This window comes from Pteropus medius, unplaced genomic scaffold (assembly GCF_902729225.1).
Source record: "Pteropus medius unplaced genomic scaffold, Ma_sr-lr_union100, whole genome shotgun sequence".
NCBI lineage: Eukaryota > Metazoa > Chordata > Mammalia > Chiroptera > Pteropodidae > Pteropus > Pteropus medius.
The window spans coordinates 8,544,510-8,563,997 of record NW_024342644.1 but is presented as its reverse complement, the minus strand read 5'-3'; the positions used below and the strand labels follow the sequence as shown (position 1 = coordinate 8,563,997).

The following is a 19,488-nucleotide window of genomic DNA, read 5'->3' as shown; positions in this document are numbered from 1 at the left end:
TTGATGGCAGAATCATAGTCTAGAAAGGTCTCAGGTAATACCATGTTGTGGTTCAAAGCACATGCTTTGGAGTCATACTGACCTAGGTTTGAGTCCCACTGGTTACTAGCTGTGTGACCTTGGAGAAATGCCTTAACCTCTCTTGCCCTTGATTTCCTCATGTTACAAAGGGAGTGATAATCACCACCCATGAGTGACTGTGAAAGTCCTCTTTGGGTCTAAGCATGATCTTTTCTTGAAGACATCCTCCCTGGGTCCTTCTATACTCCAGTCTGCTCTTGTTACCCTCAGGCTAGCCCTTCTAGTCTAAAATGTGTGCTCCATCAGTTCTAGGTAATTTTCTCAAAATTTAAAAAATAATTTCTACTCACTTATTTTCTGTCTTTTTTTCTTCCAGGAACTCCTTTTAATCATAAAACAAGGCTTCTCTATCACTCCTCTAATTTTCTTAACTTTTCTTCTCCTACTTTCAAGTCTTTTTGTTCTACTTTCTGGGTGATTTCTATAACTTTATCTTCCAAATCTACTATGTAATTTTTAATCTCTGCTGTCATAGTTTCAAATTGTAAGAGTTCTCTCGTTGTTTGAGTACTACTTTTTGTATTGCATTATGTTCTTGTTTGATGCAGGCAAAATTTTTTCTAATATCTCTGAAGACATTACAGTTGATTTTGGGAGTTTTTTTTCCTACCAGCATTGTCTGTGCTTTTTTGGAGTTTCTTTTTTTTTGTTTGTTTTGGACCCCGTATCTTGAGCAAGAGTACTTTCACTTAAGAGGAAGGCACTAGAAGCTTGCGTGTGTGAATTTCACCATGGAGAGATCAGGTAGGGTCCTGGCCTGGCTGTTGGGATTCATACATATCACTAGCTGTAGTTCTTTTTTCATGGAGCAATCCATTTCCTCTGGAAGAATCCTTCTCTCCTCCTGAACGATACAGGCCTGGCTTTCAGGATTCTAGGGGCTGTTAGGAGAAAGGTTTAACACCTAAGATGACAGTCACTTGGTTTTGTGGGGTCAGGGAGAGAATCTAAGTGTGGGTCTCTCTGTACCTTAGACATACTTTCTACCAAATCTCCTATTTTTGGCTCTCTCTACCTCTGCCTTCAGCGGTACCTGGTCTCTGAGTCCTGAACTTCTTAGGAGTCCTGCAGAGTGAACTGTCGTGAGTCCCCTTGCTATGGGCGTGCATGTTACCTTCCTTTGGTCTACTTAGTTAGTTCTTCCATGCCCTTCTGTTTTCCGGCTTCCAAATTTTGTTGACTTCAGTGGTCTGCTGATACCCATTGTCATCTCCTGTCATCTCTCTCCTGCATCCTTTTCCTTGTGGGTTTATGCCTTTGCTGCAATTTTAGTGAATTTTCTGAAGGAACAGAGTAACATTTGCTTAAATTGGAAGAGTATCTTAATTCGTTTACTTGTTTATTATCTATCTCCCCACTTGAATATAAATTCTAAGGGGTCAGGGACCTGGTCTTGTTCACTGCAGTCTTCCCATTGTCTAAAACACTGCCTGGTATATCATTAGCTGTTGAATAAGTACTTGTTGAATAAATAAATAAATGAATGGCATGTAAAGTAGATATTTTTGTATAATGCTTGTAGTCCAATAATTAACTATATTATCTTAACTATTTCAATCTTTAAGGATTAGGAAGTGAAATCAAACTTTATGCTACTCACAGCCATTGATTTTAAGTGGGGATGAATCTCTCTTAAATTAAAATCTTAAATGAGGAATGTCTTAAATATCTTTACTTCTCCTACAGCTCATTCTTCAAGATTAAACTTTTCCTGATAGTTACACTCTTGACACTGTTGTACAAATCTATAGGTCTCAACATTTAGGTCTTGTAATGTGTTATTCTGGTGTTAAATGATGGATTATCTGTTTCAGATCACAGATCTATTATTCTACTTCTCTCTATCAATGACAATGATATGAAGACTAGTGAGCATTGATAAAATATGAATGATGAAGACTAAGAACGTTGAGGTTCTAGTCTTAGCTTCAGTTTCAATTTCACTGAGTAACTTTGGACAATCACTGTCTCTCTCTAGGCCTCCGATTCTTTAACTGATAAAATGGCAACGGGTGGAGTGATTTTAGATGATTCTTAAATCATATTTTTAAAGTCCCTTCCTGCTCTAAAGTTCTGGAATTCTGAGATAATTAAGGAGTAAATAAATGAGGGAAACCAATTGCTCTGTTATACATTCTAGTCTTATAAAAATAATATTTTTGGAAGAAGGGCCCAAGAATGTAGCACCGTCATTAAAATTCCATCAGGACTAACTCCACTGGACACCTAAATAACAGCAAAATCTATGTACTTTTCAATAAAATGTTGGCATCGCACTCTACCAATTCTCTTGAAGGCCTGACTCAGAAGTGAAAAGCTCAATATTCACCCCATCAAGCACCTGGTGACTCAGTATTCATTTCAGGAGGACCCATTCTTGAAGCACAACTTTTTGTCTAAAGAAACATCATTGTTATCTTAAATCTATGATGGAAAAAAAAAACAAAACAAAACTAGATTGTTTCTCTTAAGCCTGCTGCTCCTCCAGCATTTAATTTAAAATAAAAAGATCCTGATTTGGCTTTTTGTGCGGATGCTTGCCTGATCTGCCCTCCGAACACCCACACAAAACCAAAGCCATAAGCTTTATGAGCCATTTGGGGAAAGCCCAAATGGAAAAGTGATACTTTCCATGAGGTTGAGCAGGTGATTTCTAACTCACTTATAGGGAATCTTCATGCTACTCAGAGCCATGGATTTTAAATTATTGCATGGAATAGCCAACTTGCAAGGAAACAACATACATATTTACCATAGAACCAAGAGAGAAGAGCTTTTTTGACTTTCATATATTTCCCCTGATACCATCATCCTAAAATAGAGGGCCAGGATTCAGAGAGGCATCTTGGACCTGGTGCATTACTACCCCCTCAAAAGCTTTCATTAGTCCTTGAGATACTGTGACAAATTAATTGAAATTGAAATCATCTAAATTTTTTACCTCCTTCAGCAATTCTTTACCTTCATGCAAAGTGTTACTTAGAATATTAACACTGCCTTATGGCTCCTAGCTGCTGTGTGTTTAAATGGTAGAAGGTGATAATGATGGAATATACTGTTTGCATCCATGCAGTCTTGTCTGTTATTATACTATTTTTGGCATCTGTAGCCCTAGTGACTAGCACAATGCCCTATGCATAGAGATGCTTACTGTTTGTTGAACGAGTGAATGAATAAGGAGGTTAGCTTAAACTCTTTCTCTAGGAAGGTAACAACTCATTTTTTTTTTATTTCAAAAGCTTCTTTCATATATCATCTTAGAAGGTCTTCATCATCCTTCCTAGTGCCCAGTATATGCCCAGCAGAGGGCAGATGCTCAGCAAATATTGGATAGATGGATGGATGGGATGGATGGATGGATGATGTTTGGATGGATGGATGGATGGATGGATGGATGGATGGATGGATGGATGGATAAATGGCTAGAAGATGCAGGCAGGATGTAATCCCACAGCAACCCTGGGAGGTAGGTAGAAGAGATATTACCATTGCTGTAACTATTTTCCAGACAAGTACACTGAGACCCCAAGAAGCCAATGAACTTGCTCAGGGTTTTAGATATTGAGAGTTTGGTGTCAAGGCTGAGAGTCTAAGCTCCGAGTATTTTCCACCATAAGAAACCATGTGGTGTTGGGCTTAAGAACGCAGGCTTGCAAGTCAGAAAAATTTGGACCTTGAACCTTTCTGGCTGTATGATCTTTGACAAGCTCCTTATCCTTTGCATTTCAGCTTCCTATCTGTGAAATGTGTGTGTGGTGTGTGTATAGGGGTAGGGAGTAATGATAGACCCTACCTCATATGACATTAAACGAGGATTATATGGAACAACGTGTATAAATATTCAGTCAAATACCCGACATTTACTTGGCACTGGCAAATGGCAGCTGGAGCTATTGTGCTTAGTCTCACATGGCCTCCTCTTCTGAGGGCAAAGGACCAAGAAAGGTAGTTCTTAAGGATGAGTCTTTTGGGTTGCATTTGGCTGGCGTCCCCAGCCCCAGGTAGGTAAGAAGGAAGCAGAATAAAGAGACAGAGCATTCAGTCATACAGTCTCCTTTCATGAGAGCCTAAAATGTGCAGGACAAATGAGAGCACTGGGCTGAGCCAGGAAGGGAGAGGAATGATCTAATTTAGTGCCTTCCCTTTTCCAGAATCTAGTTGTGGTAAGCAGCTGGCAACTCCTTTACCCTGCCACTCTGGCTGGCTATTCTATTGGTATTACAAGGTAGACTTTTAAAAAATATGGAGAAATCAATAATGGGAAAATATCTTGTCCAGATGAGAATGGCACTGCACAAATACGCTAATAAATAGCATCATAGAAGATTGGCTCAGGGAGAGACTGAGAGACCATCCACTGGGCTGTAATGGCTTTTTTAACATTGTGCCCTCAGCTTTTAGAGCTTGGCACATGATGGGCACTCCACAAATATCTGATGAATGAATGAATGAATTCATCTAGTCCAACTCCTGGCTTTGCATATGAAGATTCCAATGTCACCCAGCCACATAATAGGTTCTTATCTTGAATTTCTAAATGTCAATTGGGCAGTCAGTGTTGCTGACCAATGTCAGGACAAAGAGAAGATCTCATGAGAAGTTCTGGACACTGAAATTTAATGGAAAAGGTGATTCACATGCTCTGAACCTCAAGAAAAAATAAATGAAATGTGAACACTTAAAATATATGGGAGGAAAGAAAAGACCAAGTGTAGTCTGAATCAAAGGAAGATTATTTTGGTTGGGCAGAGAAAAGTTTGTCAGTGTAGATAAGGATTCTGAAATAGCATGGAAGGCTCTCTCTTTGGTATGACAGACCATGGTGGAAAATGTGTCTCTTGTAAATCTGTGAAACACTATTAAGTAAGCAGAAATATTTTTCATACCACACATAATATGCTGAAAATGCTCCATGAATGTCCTTAGATTGGCTAGTACTTTGAGTTGATTATTCCATTAGCGGTGTTGGTTTATATTAGGCTATTCTTACTCTGACAACTGACTAATATTTCTGTAGCATTTTATAGTTTGCAAAACATTTCATATACATTAAATGATTTGATATTTTCCAAAACTCCATTATGTAACCTTTGATATCTACTAATAGAGAAAACTGAGGCACAGAAAGGTCTCATTACTTCCAACCGCAATCCCAAATTCTTCTCACTTCAGTAGATTGCTTTGTTGTGGTTGACTCCAACCCCAACGTCAAGAGAACAAGCGTCCAGACAGCAGGTCAGAGCTGGGTATGTAGCCAGTGCATCTTAACCTTCGATGGATACACAAATCTCCTAAGATCTTAAAGTGCAGATCCTGATTCAGTAGATCTGGAGTGAGGCCTCAGAGTCCAGTCTTTTTAACAAGCTTCCAGATGATGCCAATGCTGCTGGTCCACAGACCTAGAGCACAAGTTTTTTGCTGTTTGTGAATCGGTTATGCTCTCACCAAGCGAGTTTCCAGACTAAGAGAAAATGTGCTGAGAGTTTTCTGAAGCTGATTTACGGTCAGAGAGCCTGAGCTGATCCCTGACTCTTCCTGCTGAACAAGATTGATACGTCCACAGCAGGAGGCAGGCACTATTGCCGAAAAGTCAAAACATTTGTCCCAGGAGTCTTTAAAAATTTCTGCCCAGGTATTGTTTGGGTTGAAATTCTGAGACTAAAATATAGTTTATTTTACCTAGAGGACAGGGCAAGAGTGATAAAACCCTAGGCTAAAGAGTCTGGTAGAATTATGCACGTGAACCCAAAGCAAACAAAATATTGGTGGGAGAAGCAATGATTTGTATGCTGTCTTTTAAAAGCCACTTGAAAAGTAAACAATATGCCTAATCATTTAGGGTATGTTATTAAGACCAGACAGAAGCAACAGCCAGCCTTGAGAGGTTTGCAATGTTCAAGGTGTGGGACAGAGTCTGGAGGAACACCGAGGCAAGAAGTTACCCCAATATGATGGTTCTCAGCCCTGGCTAGCCATTAAAACCAGCCAGGTGCATCTAAAACTACAGATGCTCAACCCCACTACAAGGATTTCCAATTACTTGGTCTAGGATGGGGCCTGAGCATCAGCATTTTTTAGACTCCAAGGGGGTTGAACATGCAAGCCAAGATTGAGGACCAGTAGTAACCTAAGACCAAAAAAAAATAGTGACAAATGTGACAAAATGTAACAGGATGGGAGGTGGAATGAAGAGTTTGCATACATTTGGTCAGTTCTCATTATTTGCAATAGTTATGTTCTATAAAGTCACTGTGAACACTGAATTTGCAAATACTGAGCCATTGCTCCTAAGGGCAAATACAGAATTAGGTTCCTGTAAGCCTCACAACATTTTCTTCAACCGATCAATATGTAACTATTTTACGCGTGTTTCTGTTTAAAGACATTTTATTAAATATATATTGTAGATTCATTAACATTGAAATCAGGGCCAACAGCACTATAACTCATATGTGAACATAGTTTATGTAACACATCTATTTTCTCTGTAAAGCACATCACAGCCTTCTTGCCCTCGGGAACACTAACCAGCCCATCAGCACTATGTCATTTTAAACAACAAAATCACCAATGAAAAACACCAAAGTTAGAAAAATGGGGCTCTAAAAAGACCTTGAAACAGATACTTGTTTATAATATGAGAGCTGAAACAGGAAGGCAGACCTCAGCTGGGGACATATATCTCAGGGACTCAAATTTTTTGGCCACTCTGAGTATGTTCATTAAAATGAATGACCATAAAAATGCTGCAAATATTGATTTGGGCATTACAAATAAATTTTAGCAAATAGGGGAATTTGCAAATACAGAATCTGTGAAAGAGGATCAAGGGGGTATGAAGACAGGTAATAGAGGAACACACACTATACGGCGTATACTATGGGGAAGGAAGACCCAGAAGTAGACTAGGAGCAAAGGGAGCCAACCTGTGGATCTGAGATGGCCACTTGGTCCAGCCCAGCCCTCCTCACAGCCCTGTGACCTGTTCTCTTTGCTGGGATCCAAATTCTCAGGACGGCTCTACCACTTCATATCCAATAAGAAATGAATGCTGTTCAAGCCTGTTCTTAAACTAGAACAGTCCTGGGCGCTGAATTATGCCAGAAACCTCATGCTTGCAGTGTCTCTGGAAGTCTTTTATTGCAGGACTGATTTATAATGCCCAAGTAGATGAGTTGAGAGCAATTACGTAAACGCTGTTTCTCTGGGGTAGAGAAGAACGGTATGGTTTAAATGAAAAATGCAGTGCCAAGTCAAACATTCAAATCGTTATGTGTAATTACAGACCACAGTAAATCAATTTTACAAACACAGTACCAATCTCACCATGTTCCAACACCCACAGGGTCAGGTTGTGACAGTTTAGAATTTGAGAAGAGGCTGGAGGTGAAGCGAAAGCAGGAATTGGGGTGTGTGAAGCCTCAATAGCTTGTCATGAATCACATGGTGATTCAATCAAATATAATTAAGAAGCCAGGAGACCCTAAACCACCCAATTTCTCTTAATTAACAAAAAAATCATCTAATTAGCAATGGAAGCTCATATTGTTGTTTTTTTGAATGGCCTTTTATGTGCATTGTTACATTTGACATTCAGATTGAATGCTTTAATGAAAACAAGAACCACTTCCCTAATCAGTAAATTGCCCTGCTAGCCGCAGTGCTGAGAATCTCCAGTTCTCATTCTTCTATCAAGGAACTAAGTTAAGGATTAGTCAGGACTACATAATACATTTCTAATTAGTTATAACCCTTCTCTTCACACTAGAAAGAAAAGAAAAAAGGAATGTTGCTTGATCAAGGCAAAGGTTCAGAGTTTCACGCTCGCAGAAACCCTGGCACCAGTCATGCATTTGGCTGGTGCTGAGTTGAGACTCTGATGGCAATAGGATTTTGGCATCTTCTAATGATGCCGGTCCTTGCCTACACAGTGCTCTCTCAGTTAAGGGCTACTTTGCCCTCTTATCTGGGAGCCTTGAAGTTCCAGCAGCTGTGAAGACTGTGGCTAGAGTTCCAGGGAGACAAGGTTTTAAAATATCCTTTGTTAGCCCCTTTCAAGTGATTGACGCTCTTCTCCTCTGGACGAGTGTTGCTGAGGTGTCAAGATGTAAAAGGGTATGCTGATGATTTGTTCAGCTACTCTAGTCATGGTCTTGGGATCAATTCTCTGGGGGTGGGGTTTGATTACCCAATCTCGAAACCCTGGCTACTTGCGGTTCCAAATTTGGATTGCTTCGCTGGTACCCACGCTCAGTTAGCAGCCTGGGAGTTGTTAAACACAGGATGGACATTGCATTTTGTAAACCTAAGTACTTCCTGGGTAGACATGTGAGCTTGGGACACAGCAGTTACAATTTGAGAGACGTCTTTTAGAAAGGGGTAGGAGGGAAGTTTTGTTATCAAACATCTATCTTTGAGTTTCTCCACCATCTCTCTTCCTTAAACACAGTGACTAGAGAAAAGTAAAAAGGAAGTATCTGCTTAAATCTACTCCTGGCCACTTACTTGACTCAATTATTTACTTGGTGTCATAAACAAAAATGATTCAAATTCTGCAGCTCTAAGCTCGTTTCTGAACATCTATTTACTCTCTGTGTGAGGAGAAATTCCATGGACAAACCTAAGGGTTAAGTACATGTAGATGTAACTATAGATATGAAAATAAACATAATGCAAGGAAGTAGAAGTTAACCCACTATGCAGGAACTTTAGAAATGGCAGGGTTGATCAGTGGTTCCTTGAATTGGCTTAAGCATCTGCTTTAGTTGTATCAAATTACTTCCACAGTTGATGTCATTGGTTTTGATAGAATGGAATGAGAGGATTTAGGCAGTTTCCTTCTAAGACTGCTTGATTCGAAGTTAAACGTGTAAGATTCTGCTGTTTTCTATTAAATGTATATATTGGCTTCTTGTCTAACTTATTTCCTAAATAATGACAATGTAAAGTCAAACAGCAGTTATCTAAAATAGATTTTCTACTGGATGACACCCAGTTTTGCCATTATAGAAACTGACAAAAGAGGACAAATGAAATGTACCAAAGATAAATGCAGCTATAAAAGTCTGCCAGAACATTCTAATTTGCTTCTTAAAAGCCCACATGTTTAAGTGGTAATGTGAAGGCAGAAACATACATCTTTGCTCTGCCCAAAGGCTGAGCCGTCTATAGAGTAATAAGAGCCGACACCAGTGACAAGGACTCGCGTTATTGGAAAAGCCTCTCAGGTACTTTTCTCTGCATCAGAATGCTTTCACTTCAATACGGTATGGAGATGAGAATAATGAGAAAAAAGATTTAGCTGTGTGTGTTTGTCAACCTTGTTATGATGTTCTTTGCGGCTTTCTCGTCTTCTAGAGTCTCCATTTGTTTTGTTTTGTTGCATAGGCAAGTGAACACTTTCTCTTCCCAGAGAGTGTGTGGCTTTCTCCTGGGCTTGTCAGAAACACCCTGTCCACCAACCACATCTTGGCTTTGAGGCATGTTCTCTCTTCTTCCCCCGGAATGAGGTGGAGTCTGAAGCGGTGTGGGGGAATCATCTTCTGGTGTCCAGATGTTGTGAGCTCTGGTTTTCCAAACCTTTGGACAAGAAGCAGAGAGCAAGCATGCAGAGTTGAGGCACATAACCTTACAGATTTGCTTTTAATCTTTTCCCTGAAGCAATGAGGGCAGAGCATGTTAATTTTAACCTTAGCAATTAATACCCTCCTTCCTCACCCTTACACAAATCTGTACTTGACCATAAATGTGACTGGTGTTATTTTGTCTTTTTTTGCATGATGTCACTGATCAAATACTCTGGTTTTGTTTTTGTTTTGATTGTTTTGTATTGTTTTTCTAAATGTATTCTTGCACTACTATTAATCTTTTCTTCCCCCAAAGATTCCCACCACAGGGCCTCAGATTACTGGTGGTGGTGCCACAAAACCAACTAAAGAAGAAGAATCGGGGTCTAATGTCGTTTCACCACTGAGCCTTGCTGAAATGTTGGCTTTTTTTTCAAGCAAAAGTTCAGAATTATTCATTCAAGCAGTGTTATCAAAACTACTCTTTGAAAATGGAAAGCCTTTAATAGCAGTTCCTTAGATGCTCTGAAATCAGTGCTCTCAAAAGAAATTCTTGGGATGGCACAAGAAAGATGCTCAATAAATAGACCTAAACCTAAGGGAATGAACAGAAACCCTCCCCCAGTAACTTTAAAACAATAGCTGTAACTATTTTGTAGCTGGTGATAAGTTGAGTGTCTTCTTGTTTAAATTTGACAAATATCAAACCATATCCTGCAGCAAAACTTAAGAATTATATGTTGTGAGCCCTTAAATTGGTGTGTTCAGCAAAGGTTCTGCTGACACTTCTGTATTTCTTTTGGTGAGAGATCTAGAAAATATTGTTAAAATACACCATTAGCTGGAATATCACTCAGCCATTAAAAAGAAATGAAATCCTGCCATTTACAACTACATGAATGGACCTAGAAGTTGTTATGCTAAGTGAAATAGGTCAGACGGAGAAAGATAAATACCATATGATTTCACCTATATGTGGAATCTAAGGAACAAAAAGAACAAAGCAATCAAAAACAAACTCACAAATATAGTGGACAATTTGATGACCGACAGAGGGGAGGGGGGTTGCGGGGCTGGGAGAATGGAGTGAAGGATTAAAAAAGTACAAATTAGTAGTTGATAGTTAGGCATGAGGATGGGGAGCACGGCACAGGGAGTGCATTAGCATTAATATGATGGCTAAGTGGAGGGCCAGGGGAGGGAGGGAGCAATTGGGGGAATCGTTTTATGAACAATATAGATGTCTAACCAATGTACTGTATACTTGAAATTCATTTAAATAAATAAATTTATTTTTTAAAAGTACACCATTAGCATCATATAAGTAGAATATTCCCTGTGTTTTGTCTTAGTATGTTGACATACACAGCATATATCACCGGAGTTGAGAATTGTCCAGGACTTTTTAATTCAGGAAAGAAATTCTAAAGTAATATTTTCAAATCATATGCCAATGCTTAGTCTCCTCATTCTGCTTTTTAGAATTCTTAAATTAGAATGAGTTAGTTTTGAAAAGTTTAGTTGTGCTAGCTATTGGATTGAGTTCTATCACATGAGCACTTAGAATTTGAAAAATTAATAAAGCACATGTTTTTCTGTGAAAAGGACAGCTTTGTGAATTAGAAATAGAGAGACTAGCTTAGGAAAAAGGATTAAAATTGCAAATCAGGTCTGTGTGGCTGAACTCATAAGGTCCCTGAGGAGGGTTCAGTGCTCAATCTCGAGTTGAGAAGGCAGGTTATTTGGTTTGGTGAAAGAGAATGACATCAGGAGCATGAGAATATTTAATGTCCCTATTTAAAAAAAAAAAAGTCAGCTTCAGCAGTCTAGATTCCAGACTCTAGAACAAAATGCTAAGCCTGGAAATAAATGGAAACGCATGGTGGAAGCAATGAGAAGTAATGGTTGACCGAATATGAGGAAATGGAATAACTATGGAAGGCATACAGAGGACTTTAAGCCCATGAGCTCCCAAGGGCACCTGTATTGCCTGAGGAAGCCTCACTCAACAGAGACAGCAGAGAGGACCAGTCATCTCTACTATTTATTGAGTTCATGACTCAATTTTTAACAAATAAAACAGCTGGAGTCTTCATAAAACCACCATATTTCGAATCTACTAATCAAAAAAATGTCAAAAAGAGATTTGAATTCAGCAACATTTAAATTTATATTTTATTAATTCTAATACTCTTTATATATACATATAAAAACCATTCATAGCCTAGTATTTCGTCTACTAACAAGGCTGGGTGCACATAGGATTTCTCAGGTCCTTCTACTACCCCAGGACCCAGAGCTCACAACTTGGGAATTACTGAATTCTGTAGTCTTTCAGGGGGCTTCAGCTTTAAAATGTTATGAATCTATGCTCGTAACAATAGTTTTTAAAGCATAAGTTATATTTGATATATAACTTTAAAGAGAGCAGAGAAGTATGTAATGTATCTTTAAAAGATCTCCATTAAAGTTTGTTAGGATAAAGTTTGATGTAAGAGTCAAGCTTCAGTTTTCTGAGCCGTTCGCTTATGGAGATCACTTCCCTCCTTGACAGTGAGGTATAATACTTGACCTGACAGTGAACCAAGGAAATATTTGGACCCGTATCCCAAAACTTTCTCTTTCCACAAACCCTTTTATTTGTCATCTTGGAGAGCAGAAAAAGTAGTTATACCCAATGTTCTTAAAAGAGCACAAAACATCCTGAAAAGCCTTTTCCTGAATCTTATTTCAATAATTAAAAGTTGAGAAGGAAGTCGAGTTTGGTCAAAGGAAATGGGAAATAAATCGATTTCCAGGCTTTCAAGAAAATACTCAAGAGAACAAAACCCAGAGCCAGGTATCGTATTTTCCTCTAAAAAGGCATTGAAAGGAGCCACATTAAAGATGCTCAGAGATAAAAAAGAAATCATAACTTTTGATGGAGTTGGCTGGCCCTGATGGCATGACAGAGTTCATTGCCAGATTACAAGACCCTCCGTACGTGCTTCACGCTACTCGACTGCTATAGCAAGATTCTTGTTAGCTGGGTTTTTTCATAGTTCAACTAGACTTACTCAATATTTATTATTTGGTTTTGGTTTACTTGAATTTATGTGTCCCAAAATTTGCAGTATTCTATTGACATACCTGAAATTTCTTGTAGAGATTTCTAAAAATATTAGCAATATTGTATCTATACTGTACACAATATTAAGTTTTAATTTCAGTTTTTCCAGAGCAAAAGAGGCAGGATTTTGCTCTCTCGGGTAATTTTTAGTATGATTTCCAGTATAATAAATCTTCCCTGACACATGCTAGCCTTCCACCCTCACTATTATAAAGTCACAAATGTAATATGAATTTAGGGCCTCGGTTCTACTGGAACTTGCCAATTACTAATCTATATTGAGTTTTTATTTTTCAAGGTTATTTAATTCTGCATCATTTGAATATGACTTTGGGGCAGCTTAAATCGGAATGAAGCGTTAGCCGTTGTCACCCGCACAGCAGTCAGCAAGTGAGAACATTCGAAAGGTCTGCCTCTAGCCAGGATCATCCTGGGGCAGTGTGTCTGTCTTGTCACTGTTCTCCCCTCCCTACTCGTAGGAAAAGGAATGTATTTATTTATTTTTGCCTGAATATCCATCCCCTCTCCACTTCATATGAGTTCTTTGGTTTAAAAAACACGGAGCGATGGGGCAACCAGCGATCCTCTGCTGCCGGCCACCTCTGTAGTTCCACAACCGTGGGGCTTGTTTTCTTGAATTCTTCCTGCCCGTGGCATTTACTCCCTCTGCCACTTTATGCCAAACAGAGTACTCCAGCACACAAAGTCACACCGAAATCAGCTTTGAGGTCACTATTACCTCAAAGTGGCACTGTTGGAGGTCACCTGTCACCTGCTTCAATCTCCTTCCCACAGGAAGACAAGCCTGTATCACCTTGGGCCCTCATTTCTCTTCGGAGAAATGAGACATTAGCCCAGCACAACTTCGCTTCAGTTTAGGTGTAGTGTCCAGCCTGGCCGTAAACCAATGGCCTTCTCTCCAGATCAAAAGTTCGGTCTGAGGTAGTTCATTTGGTTGCTATGGAAAGTTGATCCTAAGGAGACATTCTGAATTTGGTGCCCTTTGTGGGAGTCTTTATGATATAGGCAGGAAGGGGCCTTTAGTAGAAAGTCATTGGGAAAAGCCCCTGGCACTTCAGATGTACTTGATGTTTTATTAGAGGCAGAGGCCACTTTCATGCCCTATGACTTCAGTCAAGCTCAGGAATGTATACGGAAATAAGTGTAGTTTCTATGAATAAATCCCTGTAAGTCCCATTAAGTTAGGTAAACATTTAGTTCCATTCTCAGTAGCCAGTGGATTCCTTGAATATTGAAGCTTCCCTAAGGGTGCCCATAGGTGGGGATGTGGCATAGATTTCAAGGAAAATTTAGGTGGAAAGAAGCAAATTGGCTTTATCCAGTAATGGAATTCGACTACTACATATGTGTGGTATTGCTCTTAGCATCCAAACATGGAGATCTTAGTAGCGTTATTCCCCCATGGTTATCGATTCAGTTATCACCTCTAACTGGGCTAGGTGCTAAGGATTCTGCCAGCTCCCAGCTGTGTCTTTCTTTTTGGCAAGGCCTGTTTCTATGGTTTCATGCTTGCTTCAATCCTGGCTGTGAAGAGGAGCCCCCACATCCACTTGGGGCACAACTAGCTGGCACATTTAAAGCATCCACCAGATATTCTGAAATGGTTGCAGAGGTAGCAGAAAGCAAAGACGTCTAAGCTGAAACATCACAGCACTCGGGCAGCCCTAAAAAAGTCTACCCAATTTTATATAAATACTTAGACAGGCATGAAATGGATTTTCTGGATGTCTGGCTTTTCTTCTTATTGGCTTCTCTCTTCATTTTTGCTGCTGTTTTTTTATTTTTTATTTTTCTTTTCCTGCCCTTTTTTTCTTTTTCTCTTGCTAATTCTGATCCAACCAGGTAGCAATGCATTTTCCAGGGAGCCTTTTTCTATAGTTTCTTCCCAAGTCTATTTAGTGGAAATGCAAGCTGTTTCAGCCTGTTAGAGTCAAAATTAAAAAAAAAAAAAATTTAATGTTCCCTTTGCGTATTTTGAAGTTAGATGGTAATTCCTTGCCTTTGATAGAATCTACACAAATTAGAAATTTCTTAGATTACAAATACTAAACTCAGCAGCTCCCTTTTTTCATCCTTTTATTGTCAATAAAGAAGTTTCTAGACCTGATTGTGTCCCTTTCATACACAAGGCTGCCCTTCCAGCCACATGAAGCCAGATGGGAGCATTGACAATAAAGGTGTGGACTCATTGCTCTCAGAGCCTGGTTGATGTCAGCTGACCACAAGCAGCCAACCCACACCACTACTGCCCCAAATAAAGGTTTGGGAAACACCTGGTTTTTTGGCTCTGGTGTTTATCTTTTTAGGTGGGGGCAAGGTAATCTGCTACTCAGGTCTTCTTTTGTTAAATGCAGTTTAACAAAAAGCAGAACTTACTACATTGGGACGCCAAGTCTGTTTCCAAAATAAAAACACAGAAAGATTCATGCCAATAAAGAAGTGCTAGCCTAGACTTAGGAGAGCAAATACCTCATTGGAGGGGAGAGAGCCTGAGGTGAAACTTAATGACTTCCCTGAAAAATGTTTAAAAATGCATGTGGCTCAATTCCATGTTAGTACTGCCGCAGTCAAAATAAACTGGACCTGTCAGGAACCAGTGCTGAGAGAATGTTATGAATAGATTTCTTTCGTAAAGTTGTCACTTCACACACCCAGCAAAACCAACCAAGGGTAACGTCGGCTCCCTCAGCGTTGATTTTGGTTAAATCCCTCCCTTGAATGACCTCAATTTAATTTGGCTAGTTATGTGAGTTTTTTTGCTTTTTCCTAGTCTTCTGGAAAAGAAATTAAAGTTGGGGGCTACGCAGATGTTGCCTACTGTGAGGAAGGGCTGAACATGCTGGTGAAAGCCATTCCCAGCTTGCCGGGAGCACCCCACTGGCTCCTGAATGAAAGCCTTGTTACCTGGGAGTGTTTTCAATATAAGTTTGGCCTCAACCTGTGAAGCCAGGCGAAAGAATCAACCCTTTCACACACACTGCCAGTGTTCCATTCCCCGAGGTCTGTGTTAGTGCTGGGCCCTCGCTGAGCCTGCACCCCCTTCAGAGGTGCTAGTTACCCTGATTCCTGGTCAGAAGGACTAGTCTGCCTTCTTCTCGTTCAGCCCAGCAAAGGTCCCCACTGGTAAGGAAGGTCCACCCTAACAACATGGGTAATGTCGTTTTGTGTGTGTTTAAAAAAATTGTCCAGCACATGCTCTTTTCGCTCTTGGCAGATGGCCACTTTGCCAGGCTGTCACACCTCGCCTGATTTATGGGCCTACTGCTACGAATCCTGATTTCTAAAGTTGAACTAAAACCAGATCCCCACACACAAAGGCTAAGGTCAGACGTGCAGGCACTATAGGTGTAGCCGCCTTGGAGAAACCCAACCTACCAAGAGGTAGACAGCATCCTGTTTACCACTTGAAGGGAAGGACCGGGCCAGGCCTGTAGTCACCCTCTGGGACCACTGATGGAGTTGTAAGACAGCTAGCGGCATCTCTCAGGGGTATTATGGGTTCTTCTGCGGCCCAGGCGAAAGGGGGGCGAATAACCTATTTCATTTTATTTTTTTTTTCCAGTTCTCTCAGGCCAGGCACACCACAGCCCTTTGAAACGATCTGTGTCCCTTACCCCACCCATGAATGTGCCAAACCAGCCTCTAGGACATGGATGGATGTCTCATGAGGACTTGCGAGCTAGAGGACCCCAGTGCCTCCCATCCGATCATGCCCCCCTGTCTCCACAAAGCAGTGTAGCCTCTTCAGGAAGTGGTGGGAGTGAACACTTAGAAGATCAGACCACTGCTCGTAACACATTCCAAGAAGAAGGTAGTGGTATGAAAGGTGAGTGACTGAATGAGAAACCACTGGGAATAGAGTCTCTCCCTTTATTTGGAGTCAGAAGGGTCAAAAGAGAGGGAGTCAGCAAGAGAGAAGGAACTCACCCCTCCCCCAGGCTTATGTGTTGGACCCACCCCTCGCAGAGCTCCAGGGTTGACCTTGGAGGAAGGGCTCGGATTCCCCTTCCAGGTCTTCTTGCCAAAACCTGGGAAGCAAGAACTAGAGCAAGAGAGGTCAACACCCTCTTTTTTTTTTTTTTAATGCAGTGACTTGCAGTCAAATGAGTCACAGCCAACGCTGATAGGATCTGCTGTTTGCACGTGCGTTCCTTAATCTGCCCTGTTTGTAAAGACGCTGAGCTGCTCCAGCCTTCTACCTTATTGGCCGTGTGTTGCCATGGCCGGGGAACCGTCAATAATTCAGCAAAACAAACCACAGAATCTTTTTTTAAACTTCTCTTAATGCAGAACTGTAGTAGTGCGCTTCCTTTCTCTCTCCTTTTTCCTTTGATATCCAAAGAAACCTTTCAACCTTTCTCTCTGCATCTGTTTAAGGGACGTGAAAATACTTCTCTGACAGTGTTTTAAGCCTAATAACAGATTTGCATACGGGTGATGAAGGTCTTTTGTGCGGCATAAATAAATGTTCCTACATTGCCCTGTAAATCTACCCTCTTCTAAAGATACTCATCAGAAGCTAGAAATTTCCAAATTACCCATGATAGGTTAAGAGGATATGTGTGTTCTGTATTTTTAGATGCCAATTGTTCAAGGGCTGGGGAGTCCTTAGGGAAAGATGCTCATCAGAGACACACTAATAACAATTTTAGATGGAAAAACAATAACCAGTCATGCTCCTGGGACTCCGATGCTGACAGGAGGCTCTGAGAGCACTCTCTTTGCTGGCATTAATAGTCCCGAGGTTTTGCTGTTTTTAATCTTTCCCTCAAAAAGGATCAATGTTGACAGAGGAGGCTCTGTACCGAGTCCCCTCCCTCCCATGGAACCCAGGCACAGAAAGATACCTACAACTGCCCAGAAAGGTGCCAGTTGTAAGAGAGCACCAGGCTGAAAAATAGAGGCAGCTAAAGGGAATGAAGCCGCTCCTCTGTGCATTCCCTGACCCTTCCTCTTGGCTGCGTAGGTCCGTGCCCTCCCCATCCTGCCCCATCCCGTAGTACCATGCTGAGTGCCCAGAACAAGTGGATGTGTCCTGATGTTTTCCTCTGGTAATACAAATGGATCTTTAAAGGTGTTTAACACGTAGCAAAAACAATGCTTGTTTTGGTATGGAAGGGATTGTGTGTCCTCTTTCTCTTTCACAGTTTTCAGGGAAATATGTCATAATTTTGGATACCTAGCAAAACCCATTTCTGAGTTTATGTGACATGCTTATGTGCTCAAGCAGCTGAGCCCCAGGTGATGGGTAGCAGGTGAGGCTTAGCCAAGCTTTAGGTAAGCCAGCAGGGCATTTGTCACTGGGGCATCGAAGTACCTGAGGGACCAAGAGAGGCGGAGACAACTATTGCCGTGGACTAGCTTCTTTCCAGGCGAAGTGGAACGTCTGGATGGCATGTTTCCAAGAAAGTGTATGTGTGGTTCTAATTGGTAACTGTGGGAAGGAAGCCTTTGTACTGAAGGGTAAGGAGGGTCCTTCGGGAAGGCCGTTCACCAGGATACAGACTTCTCCCAGAGGGGAATGCTGGTTCCACCGACCCATTATGGGAGGTTTGTTCTCTTTTCTTTCTTTCTTCCTTTCCCTTTCTTTTTTCTTTTCTCTTTTTTTTCTTTTTCTTTCTTTTTTCTTCTTTGTTTTTTTTCAGGTCATGCACACCTTAGACATTCTCTCAAAGTATGTAAAGTTGTGCTCATTGTGTGCTGGCATTTGGAGAAATGAGTAAAAAAATAAATAAATAAAAACACGTTTTTAAAGAGAAATGAATAAGAGAAAATTTGAATAAATGTCCCATTTCTTTTAGAGTAAAAGCCAAAATATTCCAAAGTTCAAGGACTATCCTATAGAAATGATGAGAATTGTCTCCCTGGAGTTTCTTCAATCAGAAAATGACACAGACAAGATCTTATATCCAAGATTTTCTTTATAGGCCCAAGGAAACAGGCTATTTGGTGACTGGAGACTCTCTTCTATGTGTGCCTACCTTCTGCTGATCTACTAAACTGTATTTCTTCCAGAGAATTAGATTAGGATTTAAAATATCAAGCCCTTAGCAAATTAAAGGGTAAAACGTATTTGAAGAAAGGAACGTGAGAGACAATGAAGGATTCTATTTGTGGGAAAAGTATATTTGCAATTTAGCTGATAGGTCACATAGTAGAAGCGTCCACAGTGGAAAGTAGCAGCATTCCAGAGTCAGAGGCCAGTGTTTGTAAAAGCCAAGTGCCCCTCCCTTGACAAGTCTTCACGGGGTGGCCAATGCTCAGGATGCTGCCATCAAAGACAACGCAGGACAGCCTCCCAGGAGAGTGCCAGAGAAGCAGCCCTCAACAAGCCTGTCCCAAAAATGTGCCATCTGATTCCCAGGTCCAAGAGCAGATGCCCGTTTAAATTTCCAAATTAATTCATACTTTCTGAGAAATGAAATACAAAATCCGCTGAAGTACTTTTAAAAAGAGCCAGCTCTTCCTCCCAGATCCACATCTCTTTCTTCTTGTGACCAGGCCTTTGGACAGGAATGTCAGCCCTTTTACGATACGTGCTGGCCCACCTCAGCCATCATCTAATTGTTATTTTTCTAATTTTTAAATGGCCTGTTTACAAGAACAACAAGGAATCTGTAGTAGAATTTGGAGGAGTCCTAAATCTCTGGGGGATGCATGTCAGCCCTCACCCCACACCTTGGGAAAATAATAAAAAGTCACCATAATTAT

At 40.6% G+C, this 19,488-nt stretch overlaps 1 protein-coding gene across 5 annotated transcripts in view; it reads left to right on the top strand.

Annotated features, from left to right (window-relative positions):
- Positions 1-19,488, top strand: part of SAMD4A (sterile alpha motif domain containing 4A) — a 90,656-nt gene that overhangs the window by 15,481 nt on the left and 55,687 nt on the right. For 2 of the 5 annotated variants that reach the window (XM_039866575.1, XM_039866572.1), the window contains exon 2: positions 16,340-16,603. The exons of the other annotated variants lie outside the window; for them this stretch is intronic. In XM_039866575.1, coding sequence (XP_039722509.1) covers positions 16,340-16,603 — 264 coding nt within the window. The remainder of the gene's footprint in view (positions 1-16,339; positions 16,604-19,488) is intronic. 5 annotated transcript variants of the gene reach the window in all.